The sequence below is a fragment of the Microcebus murinus genome, chromosome 4, assembly GCF_040939455.1.
Source record: "Microcebus murinus isolate Inina chromosome 4, M.murinus_Inina_mat1.0, whole genome shotgun sequence".
NCBI classification, from domain to species: domain Eukaryota; kingdom Metazoa; phylum Chordata; class Mammalia; order Primates; family Cheirogaleidae; genus Microcebus; species Microcebus murinus.
In genome coordinates this window covers 61,352,274-61,370,199 of record NC_134107.1, presented here as the reverse complement: position 1 = coordinate 61,370,199, position 17,926 = coordinate 61,352,274, and the positions used below count along the sequence as shown (strand labels likewise).

General features: G+C 35.9%; 1 protein-coding gene across 2 annotated transcripts in view; it reads right to left on the bottom strand.

Moving 5' to 3' along the window:
* The window catches only part of UVRAG (UV radiation resistance associated), a 275,388-nt gene that overhangs the window by 98,878 nt on the left and 158,584 nt on the right, over positions 1-17,926 (bottom strand). For both annotated transcript variants that reach the window (XM_076002321.1, XM_012744895.3), the window contains exons 9-12: positions 14,252-14,336; positions 11,380-11,467; positions 10,498-10,558; positions 2,533-2,698 (exon numbers count right to left, since the gene is read on the bottom strand). In XM_076002321.1, coding sequence (XP_075858436.1) covers positions 2,533-2,698; positions 10,498-10,558; positions 11,380-11,467; positions 14,252-14,336 — 400 coding nt within the window. The remainder of the gene's footprint in view (positions 1-2,532; positions 2,699-10,497; positions 10,559-11,379; positions 11,468-14,251; positions 14,337-17,926) is intronic.

Here is a 17,926-nt window from a genome sequence, read left to right as displayed (position 1 = left end):
TGATCAGCAGAGACTGGTAAAATGGATTTTAAAAAAGCATGTTCCAACTATATGCTGCCTGAAAGAGACGCACTCTAGATTCAAAGACACAAATAGGTGAAAAGATGGGAAAGATATTCCATGCAAATAGTAGCCAAAAGAGCTGGGGTGGCTATATTAACATCAGACTAAATAGTCTTTAGGTCAAAAGTTGTTACAAGAGACAAAAACATCCTCTCAATCTAGAACAGTGGTTCTCAACCCCAGGCACATGGTAGTTAACACTTTAGGATCTTCTAAAACACATCTAATGTCTGGGCTCCATCAAATGAATCAGAATTTCTGGGCATATTTTTCCTTATATTTAAGGTATCTCTTTAAAGCAAGATGAGTTTAGTTTTTTATTCAGTCTAACAATCTTTGTTTTGAAAAAGAATATTAATACCATTTACATTTAATGTAATTATAGAATAAGTTTGGGTTCATATCAGCATATGTGCTAGTTTGCTCTTTATCCCACCTATTTAATGTTCATCTTCCTTTCTTTCCTTGACCTCTGTTGGCTTAATCAAGTATTTTTAATTTTTTTCCACTTATTACCTTTATTAATTTTTTGCTTACACAAAACAACTCTTTCAGTGATCATGTGATTACAACATGCATCCTTGATTTATTAAAGTCTAACATAAATTAGTACCTTTACCATTTTTCAGACAATACTAGGATCTTGGAGTACCTTAACTTCATCTGACCCTTCCCACCTTTTGTGTTAGAATCATGCATTATAATCCTACATATATTTTATGCAAATGTATCTTATATTTAATAAGATATTACTATTTATTTTATAGACAAAATTAATTTAGATATACACATATTTATCCTTTCTACTGTTCTTTGCTCTTTCCTGCATTTCCACATTTCTGTGTAAGATTATTTTTATCCTGCCTTTAGTATTTCCTTTAGTGTAGTTCTGCTGGAATGAACTTTTTCAGTTTTGATGGTCTAAAATGTCTTTATTTTGCCCTTACTTTTGAAAGATATTTTCACTGGGTATAGAATTCTAAGTTGACAGTTATTTTCTTTCAGGACTTTAACACACTGACTGTCACACTAGAAAAAAAATTTTTTCCTTGGGGCCATCATATTGTATTATGAAAACAGAATAAAAACTTTGAAAACAAAGTGATCTTCTTTTTTAATTTAATGAAAAATTTGTTATTTTTTATTATTTTCTGTGTGTGAGTTATATAAAACTTGAAAAATAGTTCATGTGGCTCCCAAGGTGGAGAGCTGTGAGTTACATATGTTTCACAAGGGCCTAGGCCCAAAACTATCCTGAGTTAAATACAACTCACAGGGCAGTTAATGTGTTAAAATGTCATTGCATCACTTTCTGGTTGCCATTGTTCTGTTGCGAAATCAGCTCCCAGTCTTAATCTTTTTATGCTAACATGTCTTTTTTTCTCTAGCTGGTTTTAATATTTTCACTTTGTCTTTGATTTTCAGCATTTAAGTTCCTCAGGAATGTTTTCTTCATAGTTATTCTGTTTTGAATTTTTTTTTTTTGAGACGGAGTCTCGCTTTGTTGCCCAGGCTAGAGTGAGTGCCGTGGCATCAGCCTAGCTCACAGCAACCTCAAACTCCTGGGTTCAAGCAATCCTGTTGCCTCAGCCTCCCGAGTATCTGGGACTACAGGCATGTGCCACCATGCCCGGCTAATTTTTTCTATATATATATATATATTAGTTGACCAATTAATTTCTTTCTATTTTTATAGTAGAGATGGGGTCTCGCTCTTGCTCAGGCTGGTTTTGCACTCCTGACCTCCAGCAATCCGCCCACCTCGGCCTCCCAGAGTGCTAGGATTACAGGTGTGAGCCACCGCGCCCGGCCTGTTTTGAATTTAATGTTTCTTATATTATTAGCTTAATGTCTTTTGTTAAATTTGAAAAATCCTCAGTCATTATCTCTTAAAATATTGTGTTCATCCCACGCTCTTTCCAACTTCTTTGTGACTTTAATTATATGTATATTAGACATCTGTGTTGTATCCTACATATGTCTAGCACTTTTCTCTATATACTATCTCTCTTAGCTTTGGTTAGCATATTTTCTATTGGCCTATCTTCCAGTCCACTAATCTACTTTTCAACTATATTCAATCTGCTATTAAACCTTTTATCCTTTTCCTGGTTGGCTCTCTGACATATCTTTTAACTATTTCACTTGCTGAAATAGTTAGGCAAGGGATACTATATGTAGGCAAGGGATACTATATGAATATTTGGAGAACATATGACAGACATCCTCACAAAAGTGAAAGTTAAGTAAATTAAATGGAGTAAATTTTGCTATCATTAGCAATTTTTGGAAGTGTAGGAGTTAAACCAATAACATCTAAATGAATAATTACATTTGATTTAAAAGAAATGGAGCACTTTACAAAGGTTATATAAAAGTTGCCACATTTTAGGTCACATTTTATATTTTTAATATATCCCATGTTTTATACTGGCTTGATGTTAGAAGCATTAAAAAAAAGACACTTACTCTCTCTCCTTTTCAGTCAGCTTGTCATTGATATTATCTTTGATTGTTGATCTAGATCCCTTATGAATTATAGGATATCTGAGGGGCACTTGTAGGAAAAAGGAAATCATGGAGACCAAATGTGCAGTGTAACCAAGGGCAACAGCAATGCTTCCATCATCTTTTGCTGTAAATTCAAAAGCAGAGGAAAAGAAAACAACTATTTACCTTAGAAATGTAGCTATGAGGTAAAACATATCAATTTCAAAGGAGATCTAAATATTAATCACTTATCTAAATTATATGAATTTTATACAATCTAAACATACTAATGACTTGACATTTCATCTACTAACTATATTTAAAATTATTTCCCAATAATTAATGTGATGAGATTAACATTTGATATATACCTCAAGTTCTCAGTGTACCCAGATATCCATTACTTTCCTTCCCAGCATTTTTAAAGGGGGAATTAATACTTGAGTCTATTACATGACATGAAAATTAGTTTCGGAAGTTTAAATGTAAGACACTATATAATCATACATTTTACTCATTAATAACTTTGTAGGCAATACAGTTGTACTATTGTACAACATTATTAGTTCTAAAGTGAAGTGAAATAGCATAATACATTCTTATAGGATATGTTCTTGATATTTATAAAGATAGTGTTACATAAATAAGCCTGTGAAATTTGAATGGGATAAAGGAGATAAATGTTTAAACGGTAAAAGCAAAAGGTCAAAAACTACATTGTTCATACACCACCCTATTTATATAATTTAGGTGGAAGCAATTACTGGGGGGAAAATGTATTTATCCTATAGTCAAACATAAGCATCTACCTTTTAAAAAGCCACAGATCATTATATTTAAAAAAACAATCCAGATTTCTGGCACTACCTATGAAGTGCTAAATGATTCAGGTACCCAGAACTGAGAGTAGCACAACAGAAAGTTTTAAATTTCCTCCAGAAGGAAGGAAAAAGGAATTGTTTGGTATATACTATTCCTAAAATGCTCTAAAAAGTGCACAAGTACATGTGTGTGCACATGAACATGTGCATGTGCATGCATGTGTGCGCACACACACGCACACAATCTCTCTACAAGATTTAACACACTGGAATACCTTATCTGGCTACAGAATAAGGACTGAAATGATTGAGATGACCATGGCTTGACTATATCCTGACTTCTAGGGATGTTTTTAAACTCAATTGTTAACAATATTTTTCACATTCTTCTTTTATATATATACTTAATTATCTAAGTACTACCTAAGTACTATCTAAGTACTACCTATTCTTATTGTGAGAATACCACAAGCATGTATCTATTCCTCAGTGAGTTGTCCACCCTTGACTATCATAATAGACTTTTCTTTTCTCTTTGATCATCCTATAAAAATAGGTTACTTTTATTATTAAATATTTTTCTTCTGCCCAAAATTGTCTGTAGTACTTTATATATAATAGTCATTCATTCATGAACAATTACTACACTGGACACCTTTTTTTATGCTATGTCACTCATGTTACAGATAAAGAAAGTGAGGTTCAAAGAGATTAAGGAACCTGTCTAAAGTAATGGAGCTATTAAATAGGTTGGTCTGATACTAAATCCTCCTTCCTTAACCACTGTATAATACTGTCTTAGAACTTCATTTAAAAAAAAATTAATATGTAACAATTTTTAACTTGGGACCCTAGAATGTACCAATCATATGACATACATGTACAACCTTGGTTTCTTCAAAGTTTTCTAGCAAGGGCAAAGAAAACATAAAAATTCTGTGAGTCCTCGATGACTTGTATAGTGCTTGATGGAAAATGGGCTTTTCAACTAATGTTTGGTGCTCTCTCAAAACAAATTCATGGGAAAAAAAAATCAAACAGCATTCATTTTGGCTGACTACTGAGTCATGCCCTAACTAACTGGAATCCTAATTATTTTTAGAGGCCTAGTCCTCTAGCCCCAGTCCTACCCAAGTACTTTGAGTACTACTATAATACTCTACTTCTGTTGAAACCTGTACATCATGTTACCTTAGGAACTAAAAATACTTTACATTATAAATTCATCATCTTATAATATAATTTAGAGACAGGAGAAACCTTAGAAATCACTGAGTCTGATGCTATCAACTTAGACACAAGAAAAATGAGATCCAGGTGGTAGAAGTGGCTTGATAAAAGTCATATAAGTAAAACTGTTTAAGAGGTTTAAATATAACACAGTATATGATCACACATTTAAAAACTGTGAGTGATGAAATAAGTGGGTAAATTGTGTCCACACCCCAGCTCCCAAGATATCTATGTCTGGAGTCATAGCTGGGACTGTGAGTACCTTCATGGGTCACTGAATTCTGCCTCCTGCTTTCTGTAAAGATTAGGGCTTACCAAATTTAAAACATTCCTATCAGTAAAAGGACTTAGTTTTAAGAACCTCCTTTTGAAGGGAAGGAGGAAAAAGGAAGAGAAAGAGGACTTGAGTAAAGATGGTTACTATATAGTTACTATGGTTACTACTATAAATTGAGACTTTCCCACACGTGCTTTATACTAAGCTTTTCCTTTCCTATATGACCTGACAGAAAATGGTTTGAAAACTTCCAGAAAGCAGCAGGTCTCTTAATTAGCCTTTCAGACTGGTCAAATGCAAACTATGAATGTTAAAAAAAGTCTAGCGAATGCTAAATACTCAAGCACCTACATTTTCCCCCATATTACTAAAGGAGGAATGCTAAAGAATTTTATTTGCATATTTCAAGGCTACATCCGTATCTCTATTAAAAGAACAAAAAATTGGTCTTCTAACATCATCTTCCACCAATGAACAAAACAATTTTGCTTAAATTTAAAGATAAAAAGGCATCTCTAAGGGAAGCCTACACACAGAAATAAAAAACCAAAAAGAAACAGCAAACACTGAAGATTGAATCACATTGGAAATCAGCTTTGATTCAGGTTATTCACACTCACCATTCTTGCCACCACAAGACTCCCCACTCGACCTATTAAAAATTCTAGGTAGTTTCCCTTTCCAGCCCATAGTGTTCCGTGACAGTGTTAAACACTGTGGTGTTGGATTTCTAATATTGAAGCTTTATATTAAAAAGCATTTTAAAAGGACCACGGGTGAAGCATTACAGGACCCAAGGGTATTCCAATACCCTCAAAAGGAAAACCACCTCCAGGTAGGGAAGTCACTTTCATCACCCCAAGACCACTGAACCTCCAGTGGGAAAATGTGAGCTCATGTGGTTAATTATGGCTATTGCAGACCATGCAACCTCAGATGTCACATTCTGTTGCCAATCACTTTAGCTAAAAAACCAAAAGGTTTAAGGTTTCTAGCATTCTAAGATCTGAAAGACTCTTTACCTGCCAAAGCCAAAAACCTTGCTCTCTGGGGTGTGCTTTTCCAGTAAGCATTAATGACGTCCCTAACACCTAAGCAGAGCAGAGGTTTGTGTTCCTTATGCTGCTCTGGGGGTTACAAAGGTCACAGATGATAGTTTTATTAGTGCAAAGTTGGAGGGGGAGTGGAGGGTCCAGAGAGGAACAGGAATGAACTGTAAGACTCAGGTATACGAAAAAGATACTAATTCAAACCAAGTTTTAAGCGGCTCAAAAACAAAATAAAAGCCTGCTGTTCCCTTATAATAAATATATCTGATTGTTTTTTAAATGTAGGTAGCCACTCAAGGCTGCAGCTTTTGTGTAATTTTTATGGCAATAAATTCCACAAACATGCAATGGCCATGATATAACATGATAAATTAATTCAAATGTTCCTTTGATTTATATGTTGGACAAACCGTCAATATTCAAATGCATCCAAGTACAATAAGTGATCTAAAAGCTCTTACCATCCTGCCTTCCCAATCACTGAGGCAGCTGATTTGTTAAGGAACCAAGCACCCACTGATCCAGACAGGACAAAATATTTAAGACTCTAATCACTGCCACAGCATCTATGGAATCATTCCATGTTCTCAATGAGACACTGTTTGACATATGGACTCTCCTTTCCAAGAAATCATGCCTGCATAAAGGGATACAGACACAGAAGGAAATCTGGGTCTCATTACCACAAAAGGCTCTCGTGTTATGGATTACTTAAAAAACACACACGCACAAACATTTTTTTTAAAGCTAAATTTCTTGGTCAACAGAACTCAGATGAACACCCTTCACTGGACGATTTTCTCCCATTGTGTCCAGGTCTCTTTGGTATACTCTAACAGCAACTTACCCATTTAGAAAAGCACAGTAAATGCTGGGGCACTATGGTGGAGTTTCCCCAACAGTGTCAACCCATGCAGTGTAAAGTCTATCCCAGCAAAGTCTCATGAATATCACAGAATAATCAGTTTGTGTTCCTTCACTAGAGTCTTTCCCAGAATGCAGCTGCTATAGAATACTAGAAAGTTGTCAGAGGTTTAGAAGAGGTTATTATTCAAAACAAGGAAGAAAGATGCATCATGACAGAAATAATATGGACCTTAGAATCAGGCAGACCAGGCATAATCTTGGCTTTACCACTGGCTAATATGAGTCCTTGGAAAAATTAACTAATCTCTCGGAGCCTCAATTGTCTTGTTTTTTATAAAAAAAACATTGAGGGTAATTCCTTTCCTCACAGAAGAGGTTAATTCTCACCACTGTGAGAATCAAAGTAATAAATGTGATAACATCATGCATGATGTTCCATGGTACCATATTTCTACTTACCTACCCAACCTAAAATGTCTTCCTACCCGTCTTTCAACAGGGAAACGTCATTTTGTCTTTTAAGACAGTGCAAGCATTGTCTTCTGTGTAAAGGTTTTCCTGATCCCCTCCTGATATGATTGATTATTCCCACTTCTTGAAGTCTCATGTAGCACCTGGTATAAACCTCTAAGTGCCTGACACAGAGTATGAATTTAATAACTATTTCTTGACTGGCTTGATTACAAATCCGATGCCCTCCAATGGACGATAATCTCACTGAGGTAGGATCAATGTCTTAATCACTCTTGTATACTCTGAGCACCTGGCACAGCAGATGACATACACAAGGCACTCAATACATTTTGTATACGGAAGTATCTTGCCAGATGCTAACCTAAGATTTTTAAAGTCCAGTATCACTCTATATGCTTCTTAAAATTTTAGATTCCTAGGGATCATGGCGAATGAATAGGACCTTAGAGTAAAATTAAACACTTATGCCATTTTATCTCTCATTTCCTTTTTCAGCAAATGCACTAAAAAATTGTATCACCTTTTTAAAGAATAAAAAGAATGTATTCAGCTTTTGGGGCATTCTAAGTGTAGACAGCTATAAAAGCTATTTTAAAAACCAGGAAACAAGGAACTTCAAAGAAAACAAAAACATAATCAAGAAACATCCCAGAGTGGATTAAAGCAACAGACTACCACTACTGATATTCCTGCTTCCCTTACCACCCTTCTAATCATTCTGTATTGAGCAACCAGAGTGACTTTCAAAAAAGCCAAACTCAGCTCATGCCATCCCCTTTCTTGAAGCCCTTCAGGCATTTCCTACTTCATTGAGAGTAAAACATAAACTCCTTACAGTGGCCTCAAGGCCCTGGCTCTCCCACCTCCTCCAGTATAACTCTTCCCCTTGCTCACTATTCTCTAACCACACAGGTCTGGTCTTTTCTGTTCTTCCTTCCTTCTTTCCTCTCTCCTTTGCAACTAATTCCAATTATATTTATTGAGTACCTCCTATATGAAAAGCTCTTTCAAATGTTATCTCATTCAATCATCACAATGAATTAGAGATATATTAATAGATAATACCTCATTTCACAAGAAAGTAAGCTGAAAGATTACATGATTTACCCAAAATACAGGTCTTTTCTCCCATATCCTGACCTTGAGTTTTTTCAGACATGCCAAGCTCCTTCCTCTTCTATCATGACCTTTGTACTTGCTGCCCCTTCTCCCAGGAATGCTCTTGCCCTAGCTGTAGCAGAGATGCCTCCTTTCAGCCTTCAAATTTTCTGTTAAATGTTTCTCCTTAGAGAAAGGTCTTCTCTTACTTCTTTATTTAAAGTAGTTTCTGGCCGGGCGCTGTGGCTCACGCCTGTAATCCTAGCTCTTGGGAGGCCGAGGCGGGCGGATTGCTCAAGGTCAGGAGTTCAAAACCAGCCTGAGCAAGAGCGAGACCCCGTCTCTACTATAAATAGAAAGAAATTAATTGGCCAACTGATATATATATAAAAAATTAGCCGGGCATGGTGGCACATGCCTGTAGTCCCAGCTACTCGGGAGGCTGAGGCAGAAGGATCACTCAAGCCCAGGAGTTTGAGGTTGCTGTGAGCTAGGCTGACGCCACGGCACTCACTCTAGCCTGGACAACAAAGTGAGACTCTGTCTCAAAAAAAAAAAAAAAGTAGTTTCTCCCATTCTCTATGATAGCATTTCTTTTATTAAATACTTGTTAATGTTTTATTTTCTTATTTATTGGCTGGCTCTCTCAATAGGCATACGTTCCATGAAAGGAGAGAATATGTTTGGTATTTTTTGTCATTGTATCCTCAAAACCCAACACAGTGCCTAGCATATGTGTTCAATAAATATTTTTTCAGTGAAAAAATGTTCTGCATCATGGGAACCTGGGACAGGGCTCAAGGTACTCAATATGTTTATTAAGTGAGGAAAATGATGCACCGTGGGCTTTAAAACACCACAACTTTGCCTAAAATTAACACCAAAGCACATTTTTGTGACTCACAGAGATGTGAGGGAGCATTGTGCAGTAGAAACCAGATAAATCCCAGCTAGATTATTACCTAGCTTTGTAGTCTTAAGCAAGTCATTGAATACCGCTTTCCTTACAGGTTTCCTTTCTTTGTTTTTGTCAGGATTAAAGATAAGGCAAAATCTCTTGCTTTTACAGATACTGGTATGCCTCACTTCATTTTCACAACAATCATGTCAGACAGTCAGGACATAATATGTTCACGTATTGATTAGGAAGTCAACTCACAGGTTACATGACTTGCTCCAAATTACATGGTTTATAGAGGGGAACTAGGACTTGAACATAGTTCTTCAACTCCTGGTTTAACACTGTCCTTATATCATGTCTCAAATACTTATTTATAAGGGCCAAAGTGGGTAATACATTAAAATTGTCTTAAATGTTAAAAGAGCACAAATAATAATAAGTTTGTTTAAAGGAAAATGGAAGAAAGTTCTGATCAAAGCTAGTAATGTTCTTTCCTTGAATAACTTCTTCCCAAACAGATAATATGCTAGCTTTGGGAATCATCTATAAAGATATTTAATAGGCTTCAAAGCATCGTTTAGGTTAAAGGAAAAGAACACACTTTGCTAACAATAAAAATACTCTCTTTACCAATATGCCAAAAAAATAATAAATTCAGAGATTAGGAAAAATAAAAAATTTTAAAATATAGAAATTACTATGAATCATATTTTATAATACCTTTAATGTAATTTTTTTTAGTTAAAAGAGAAATGATAGTACTACAAATTAAACCTATAGTAGTGAATATGTCACAAAATTACATTTTTAAATACTTTCCAGGTCAGCAGGAATATGACTTTCTAAATAACAACAGAACAGTTTAATGTTTATTGTTCCTCTGCTCCCAAACACACACAAACTTTTCACAAAAATCAAAACAAAAAGATAGGGGGATTATTTGTATTCTTAAGAACCCTACTCCTGATTTACTTAAAGCTCATTTAAAAATTATTTTCTTTTAAATTTCAAATATAAGGTTCAATAATTATTTTTCTACAATCAGACCCAATATTGTATTATGTCTCCCATCAGGGGATCTGACTTCACATACTTGCAATTGGGAGGGGACAGAAGGTCCAAAAACCCTTGTGTAAAAGTGCTAGACAACCAACATTTCAAGATAACTCTATTCCTATATATTATATACACCAAATCTTCAGAAGTATAAAAGAAATAAAATACCTTGGAAGTCTTCAGAATTGGGCAACTTGACACCACATACAAAATAATCCTTATGCTCATTCTGTAAATTTAATTAAAGAATGAAATTAATTACATTTTTACATTAATTATATACAAAACAAAGAAACTATAAGTCAAATCTCAAAAAATTCAGCATTGTCTTGTTCAAAGATAATACTGTCCTAAACTCAAAATATTATAATTGCTAAAGCTAGATGATGAGTATACGATACAGTATAGTACTCTCCCTACATTTATATATGCTTGAAATTTTTTATTCTTGGCTAATTCACATCTATAAGTGATTTAACAAGATTCTACAAGCAACTCAAATCCAATTCACTTTCTTGAAAATTAGTCTTTCAGATTACTTTTCATTAAAAAGAAAACCATCAAATTTAACAGTTTTGGTCCTCTAAAAAAGAATCCTAATCAGTTTTATTGAAGTTTTACTTTTTGCATTTATTTTAAGAAACTAGGTTAAAAAACTTAACATCCTGATAGTTATCCCATGAATATCTTAACTAACACTAATACGTGTAAATTAATTAGCAATTATTTTTTTAAAGCAGTACACATGTATCTGCACATATGTGTCAGAAATGATAGTGGATAATTTGGTTAAGTAAAATGATCCTAAAGAAACCAAAAATAATTTGACATTATTTCAGATGATAAGTGTATCCCACCACCAAACTGATACAAAAAATCAAATTGTGGAACATAAGGCTAAGTCTAAATCTACATTTTATATGCATATTAGCCCTGAATGATAACAGTATATGATTAAGACTACCGTGTGAGTTTTTTCATTGAGAGGAAATTTCAAATGGGAATCATCTTTTTGAAAAGAAAAATCTTTTCAGAAAATTTGTAACTTACCAAATCAATAGGGTAAATGTAGGAAAGCTCAGAAAGTAATTGCCTGCAACGAATTGTCAACTGAGCATTAGTCTTCAGAAAGAGTTCTCTAAAGAGGAAGGAAAAAAAGTAAATTTATTTTAAAAAAATGCTCCCTAACATTTATTTCCATATAGTTAATGTAGAGGAAGATTAAATGGCCTGTAGTAGACCAATGGAATTCAGAAGTAGAGACAAGAATAGCTACCATGAGTCCTGAACTGTCTCCAAACAATATCAATCAAGCCTATATACAGAGGGTTATTGTGTATGCCCAGCACAAGGCCAAGAGATGTAAAAAGTACACCTAAAAGTGGCTTTATTTAATTATTACAACCATTCTAGTAGGTTGATATTATCATACCCATTTATAAACAAGGAAAGAAGATTTAGCCGAGGTGAATAACCTGACCAAGATTTCACAGCCAATATTTAATGAGGCCAATTTGATTTCAAGAAAGATTCATGTGGTATTTCCTCCAAAAAAGTATTATATCTTTCATTCACAATTACATGCTATCATTATCTCAAAACAACTTGTTCCAATGTAAGAAAAATAAAGTAAAAACAACAAATAAACAAAAAGCTGTAGCATGAGATGATCCAACTCTTCTTTTTTTTTTTTTTTTTTTTGAGACTCACTCTGAGTCTCACTCTGTTCCCTGGGCTAGAGTGCCATGGTGTCAGCGTAGCTCACAGCAACCTCAAACTCCTCAGCTCAAGCAATCCTCAGTCTCCCGAGTAGCTGGGACTACAGGCATGCGCCACCATGCCTGGCTAATTTTTTTCTATATAGTTTTAGTTGTCTGGCTAATTTCTTTCTATTTTTAGTAAAGACAGGGTCTCACTCTTGCTCAGGCTGGTCTCGAACTCCTGAGCTCAAATGATCCACCCGCCTCAGCCTCCCAGAGTGCTAGGATTACAGGCGTGAGCCACCATGCCTGGCCCCAACTCTTCTCTTGAACTATTTAAGAAACATGACCTTTGACTGACATTAGGATTCTTAAGGGAAAAAAAAAAACATGACCAACAGATAAAATACCCATAAAATAAATTACCTGCTCAACTGTGTTAGCAATTTAAGAACAAAAGGAATTTAGGGGAAACTATAGTAGTAGAAAAAGTTGTAGAGAAGAGCATTTGTGGTGTAATATGGAATATATATGGTCTTTGTCCAGTATTCCTACCATAGAGCACCTAAAACCCTTGGAATTTCCTGAGTGGTAAGTGCCTTTTATTATTCATAATGAGCTGCTTTTGATCACAGGATCACAGCAGCGCTTAAGCTAATGAATGACTCTAAATAGGCTCCCTAGGCCGCCTCAGGATGGAACTGGCCACTACAAAAACCAAGTGATTAGAAGGCTAGAACTTTCAGCCCCATCCACTAACCTCTGGGAAGAAGATTGGGGGACAACGGGGGGGGGGGGGGGGTGGGGGGCGGAGATCAAGAGCTATAAAAACTCTTGAACAACAAGATTTGAGGCACTTCCACCTTGTAGAGGTGCCTGGGGTGTGGTGTACCCAGAGAGGGCATCGAAGCTCCACATTCCCTCTCCCAAACCTTGACCTATGTATCTTATCCATCTGGCTGTTCATCTGTGTCATTTGTAATATCCTTTAGAATAAACCAGCAAATGCTAAGTAATGTTTCCCTGAGTTTTGTGACCCACTCTAGCAAGTTATTCAACCTGAGTTGAGGATTGTGGGAACCCCTATTTAAAGCCGGTGGGTCAGAAGCACAGGCCACAGCCTGGGGCTTACCGTTGGCACCTGATGTGATGGGAAGTGGTCTTGTGGGAACTGAGCCTATGAGATCTGATACCATCTCCAGGTAGATTGTGTCAGAACTGAATTAAATTATAACATATCCAAAGAGCTTCTGCTTGAGAATCTGATATCAAAAGTGTTAAATGGTGTATAAGAGTAGGAAAAACACTTTGGTTTTTCTTATCTAAAATAGCACTGAAGACCTAATGGGATCTAGTTCTGGCTCTGCTGGTGAGCTGGACAAATAACAACTTCCCAGAGCCTTGCTTTTTCCTATTTGTAAATTGAGAGGATTAGACTAGATAATCTCTATGATTCTTTCCAGGTCTAGCATTCTTGAATCCCCAATTCCTAAGGTTTGTTGGAGAAAAATACAGGTGGGAGGAGTTTCCAGAAAGTGAGTGAAGATGAGCAAAAGAACAGAAGTGACAATGAATTAAGCGTGTTTTGGAAAAAAAAAAGAGAGAGAGAGAAAAATTATTAGCATTTGTTTGATGACTATTGGGGGAGTGACTAAAATTAACTACAGTTGTATAGTGCCAACTTATTGTAGGCTATTTGAAAGTTAAGCCATAAATTTAGAGGACAAAAGATTGCCATAAATTTAGAGGACAAAAAATAACGTCCAAATGGTATTTTAAGATGAGAGGTCTGATAGCAACACAGAGGATGAAAACATAGACTGAAGTAAGAGAGGTAATCTACAAACTGCTGAGGTAATCTAAATGAACCAACAAGAAACAGAAGTAAGTCTGAAGAAATTACTGAAAAACAACTATAAGCTAAATTGCATGTAGAAGACAGGAGGAGGGGAAGATTCAAACATTAAGCCATAGTGCTGTGGCCTAGAAAACTAGAAGAGTGTTCATGATTCTGATTATAACTACATACCAGGAGCTTCATAACTGGCCTCTAGCACAGTGCATGACACATAGTGGTTGCTTAGTAAGTATTTGTTGAATAAATGAATGTGGTACCAACGTGTATGAATCAATACCAGCAGTTATTAAGAATGCTACTTTTACAAATCTGTTCTCATGGTAACCTCAACACTCACAGCAATTATTCTCAGTGTTGCATTTACCTTTTTGCAGTGCACTCCTTCCTCAACTCATTTAGGGATTCCTTCTGGAGTTGAAGCTTAAGGTGTTCAGTTGAAAATGCACTTCCTGGAAAGAGATGAAAGGAGACAATTCCAGATGCAACACTGCAGATAGGACTGCTCAATTATAACAAAAGAGACCAAGCCCAGTCCCTTAACTATGAGGGGGAAATAAAAATAGGCCAAGTGGACTGAGTACAGAGAACTTCTAGGGAGATTAAGTAGAATAAACTTCCCTGTTGGTTCACTTTTCAAACAAGTCCAGCCTCTAGTAGGAGCCAAAGAGTAAGCACCCCAAGACACTGCCTACAGAGACTTCTGGATTGCTGACCAAGAGACTGTGATGAGATTTCAAAATTCAGACTTCACTTAAAAAAAGAGTGGTTAATTTCTTTTCAACCATAAATACATTATCAAGAATATAACAAGCAGAGCAAAGAAATTTACCATAATATAGTGACTACCATAATACAGTTCGTAAATATAAGTAGTTTTTATGAACTTTCATCATATTCATAAATATCAGAAGTTTTGGTGAAAATCATTATGTAAAAGAGATGTGTATTCTGATTTTTCCATATTATGTCACAAGCATTTTTACATGTTGACAGTCTGAGTTATGGCTGTATAAAATCCAACTCTATGAATGTGAATTACAGGAATATTCCACATTTTAACTGATACCCTCATACTCGAATTCCATTACAAAATATTTCCTTTAAGTGTTTTCTTAGCATTCTAATTATTGATACTTGTGTTTATGTTTATATACCTGATTTTTTGTGTTTGTATCAACTTTTAGAACCTCCATTTCTGTTGTCATAAAATCCTTTTACATCTTCCTACTCTCAGAAAATGATAGCTTCCTATGTTCCTTGACAATCCAGGCCTGATTACAACACCAGAGGCCCTGAAGCACAGAGATACAGTTTTAGATACTGACACACTAAGTTTTAGTTCTTACAAAGGAGTTTACTTTCAGAAACTATGATTCAGTAAGAAGAATTAACCTCAACTCTTCTGTACACCTCCTATAAGGAGGAACAGAAATTAGGTTAATTGACCAAAATACAGAGTTTGGACCTTAGCACTAAATCCACCAACCTAATCAATTTTGCCAACATATTTCTAAGCACCTCTCTCTTCTCTCTCAACTGTACTATAAAGACCAGTAAGTTGGGAACTCTGCACCCAAAATAGAACTTGAGGAGCGCCACTTATCTTCTTTAGCCCCCAATACAATTCCTCCCCAAATCTTCACCTTAATGATTTTATAAGACATTTTAGTTGACTCCCTCCCTCCATACTTTCACTAGAAAGTATATAAATTCTTCCACCACTATAGAAATGTGCAACATTATTCTTCATCCTAGATAAACTAGGCTGCCTCAACTCTAACAGTGCTAGCAAAACCACAAATAGGAATCCAAGACATATCTGGGCTTCAAAATACAAATGTGTGTCCCCCTCCTCAGTTTTGAAGACTCTGTAGAACATGTTATTGCATGACCAAAAGAAAAGAATCCTTGCAATGTGGTAGAAAGGAAAATTAAATTTAAAAAAGTATCCTCACCAGTTAACAAACAGGTTAAAATGTTAACAATAGGTAAATCTGGGTGAAGAATATGGGTGTTTTTGGTACTCTTCTTATTCTTATCTAAAATGATTTCCATTTAAAATGTAACAGAGTATATTACATGTACTCTGTACATATAACAGAGTAGATCCAAATCCAGAATGGGGACACCTGAGAGGCTACAGTTTTCCACTGGCTTTGTCAGAGCTAAGCATTTAGAGATCACACTGGCACCATCTCTCTAAAACCACAGTAGTGATCCATGGTTTGATAGGGCCCAAGCGGCACAACAGGAGATGAAGAAAGGTGAGCAGCAGGGTAAGCAAGGGGAGTTTCATCTGTATTTACAGCCACTCCCCATCGCCGGCATCACTGCATAAGCTCTGCCTCCTGTCACATCAGCAGCAGCATTAGATTCTCATAGGAGTGCGAACCCTGCTGTAAACCACACATGTGAGGGATCTAGGTTGCTTTCCTTATGAGAATCTAATGCCTGATGATCTGAGGTGGTGATGCTAGCACTGAGGAGCAGCTGCAAATACAGATTAGCAGAGAGGCCTGACTGAACAATAAATATAATGTACTTCAATCATCCCCAAACTATCCCCCATCTCAGTCAATGGAAAAACTGTCTTCCATGAAACAGCTCCCTGATCCCAAAAGGCTGGGACCACTGCTCTAAAACATACCGGGTTCGTTCTTCTTTTTTTCCTTTCCTTTCCTTTTTTTTTTTTTTTTGAGACAGAGTCTTGCTCTGTCACCCAGGGTAAAGTGCATTGGCACAATCATAGCTCTCTGCAGCCTCAAACTCCTGGGCTCAAGTGATCCTCCCACCTCAGCCTCCTGAGTAGCTGGGACTATAAGCATGCACCACCACGCCTGGCTAATTTTTTTATTTTTTGTAAAGACAGAGTCTTGCTCTTGCTCAGGTTGGTCTTGAACTCCTGACCTCAAGCAATCAACTCACCTTGGCCTCCCAGAGTGCTAAGATTACAGGCATGAGCCACTGTACCTAGTCCAGGTTCATTTTTCTATCAAAGGTAACAACACAGCTTACTGATTACAGAGAGAAGCTCTATAATATAACTGGATGAGTTTGGATTAGTTAGGCTCAGGTGGAGAAGAACTAAGTATTTCATGATACCTCAGAAAACTCAACCTAAATTCTAAAAGTTACTTCAAAATAAGTAACAATACCAAGACAAGGGTGTACTCGATCTCTACAGGGGTTGTTCAGGTTTCATATTACCAACTTGAATACTATATGACTGCTGTTATGGCCATCTAAGGATATCACAACTGGAATCAATGATGTCCATCTTTAAAACCATGCATACATCCTGCTTCTCATCTAAATTTCTACCCAGATTTAGCATTCGTTTGTGATTTCTGTTTGAATCAATCTTGATGATGATGCTTGAAGCATAATATTCCAACTCCTATACTTCCTCCATAATTATCAGGCAGCACACAGCATTCTTCTGAAAGCAAGAGCCCCGCCTCCATTCCCCATTAACGATTATCAGTGTGGAATCACGGATTTCTTTTTATTTTCAGTGATTTATAATTCATTACTGCACATAATTATTTTGTGTTGAAGTGATCCTAGATTCAGCTAGTGGAACTCTCTTCAACCCGCCTCCACTGTCCTTGTGATATGCTACCATGATGTTATTTAAAATACATTATAATTTTAATTTCTGTAGAATCTGGAGTGATGTCCTCTCTCATTCCTGATATTGGTAATTTGTGATTTCTCTCTTTATTTGGTCAATCTGGATCCAGGCTTATCAATTTTAGTGGCTATTATAAAGAACCACCTTTTGATTTCAATGATATCCTCTACTCTTTATTTTCAATTCCACTGATTTCTGATCTTTATTATTTCCTTCTTTCTGCTTGATTTGCTCTTCTTTTCTAGTTTGTTACACTACAAACTTAAGTTACTGATCGGAGACTTTTCTTTTTTTGTAATATAAGCATCAAAAGTTATTAATTTCCCTCTAAGCTTGCATCCCTTTTGGTGTTCATGTTATATTTTCATTTTCATTCAGTTCAAAATATTTTCTGATTTGCTTTAT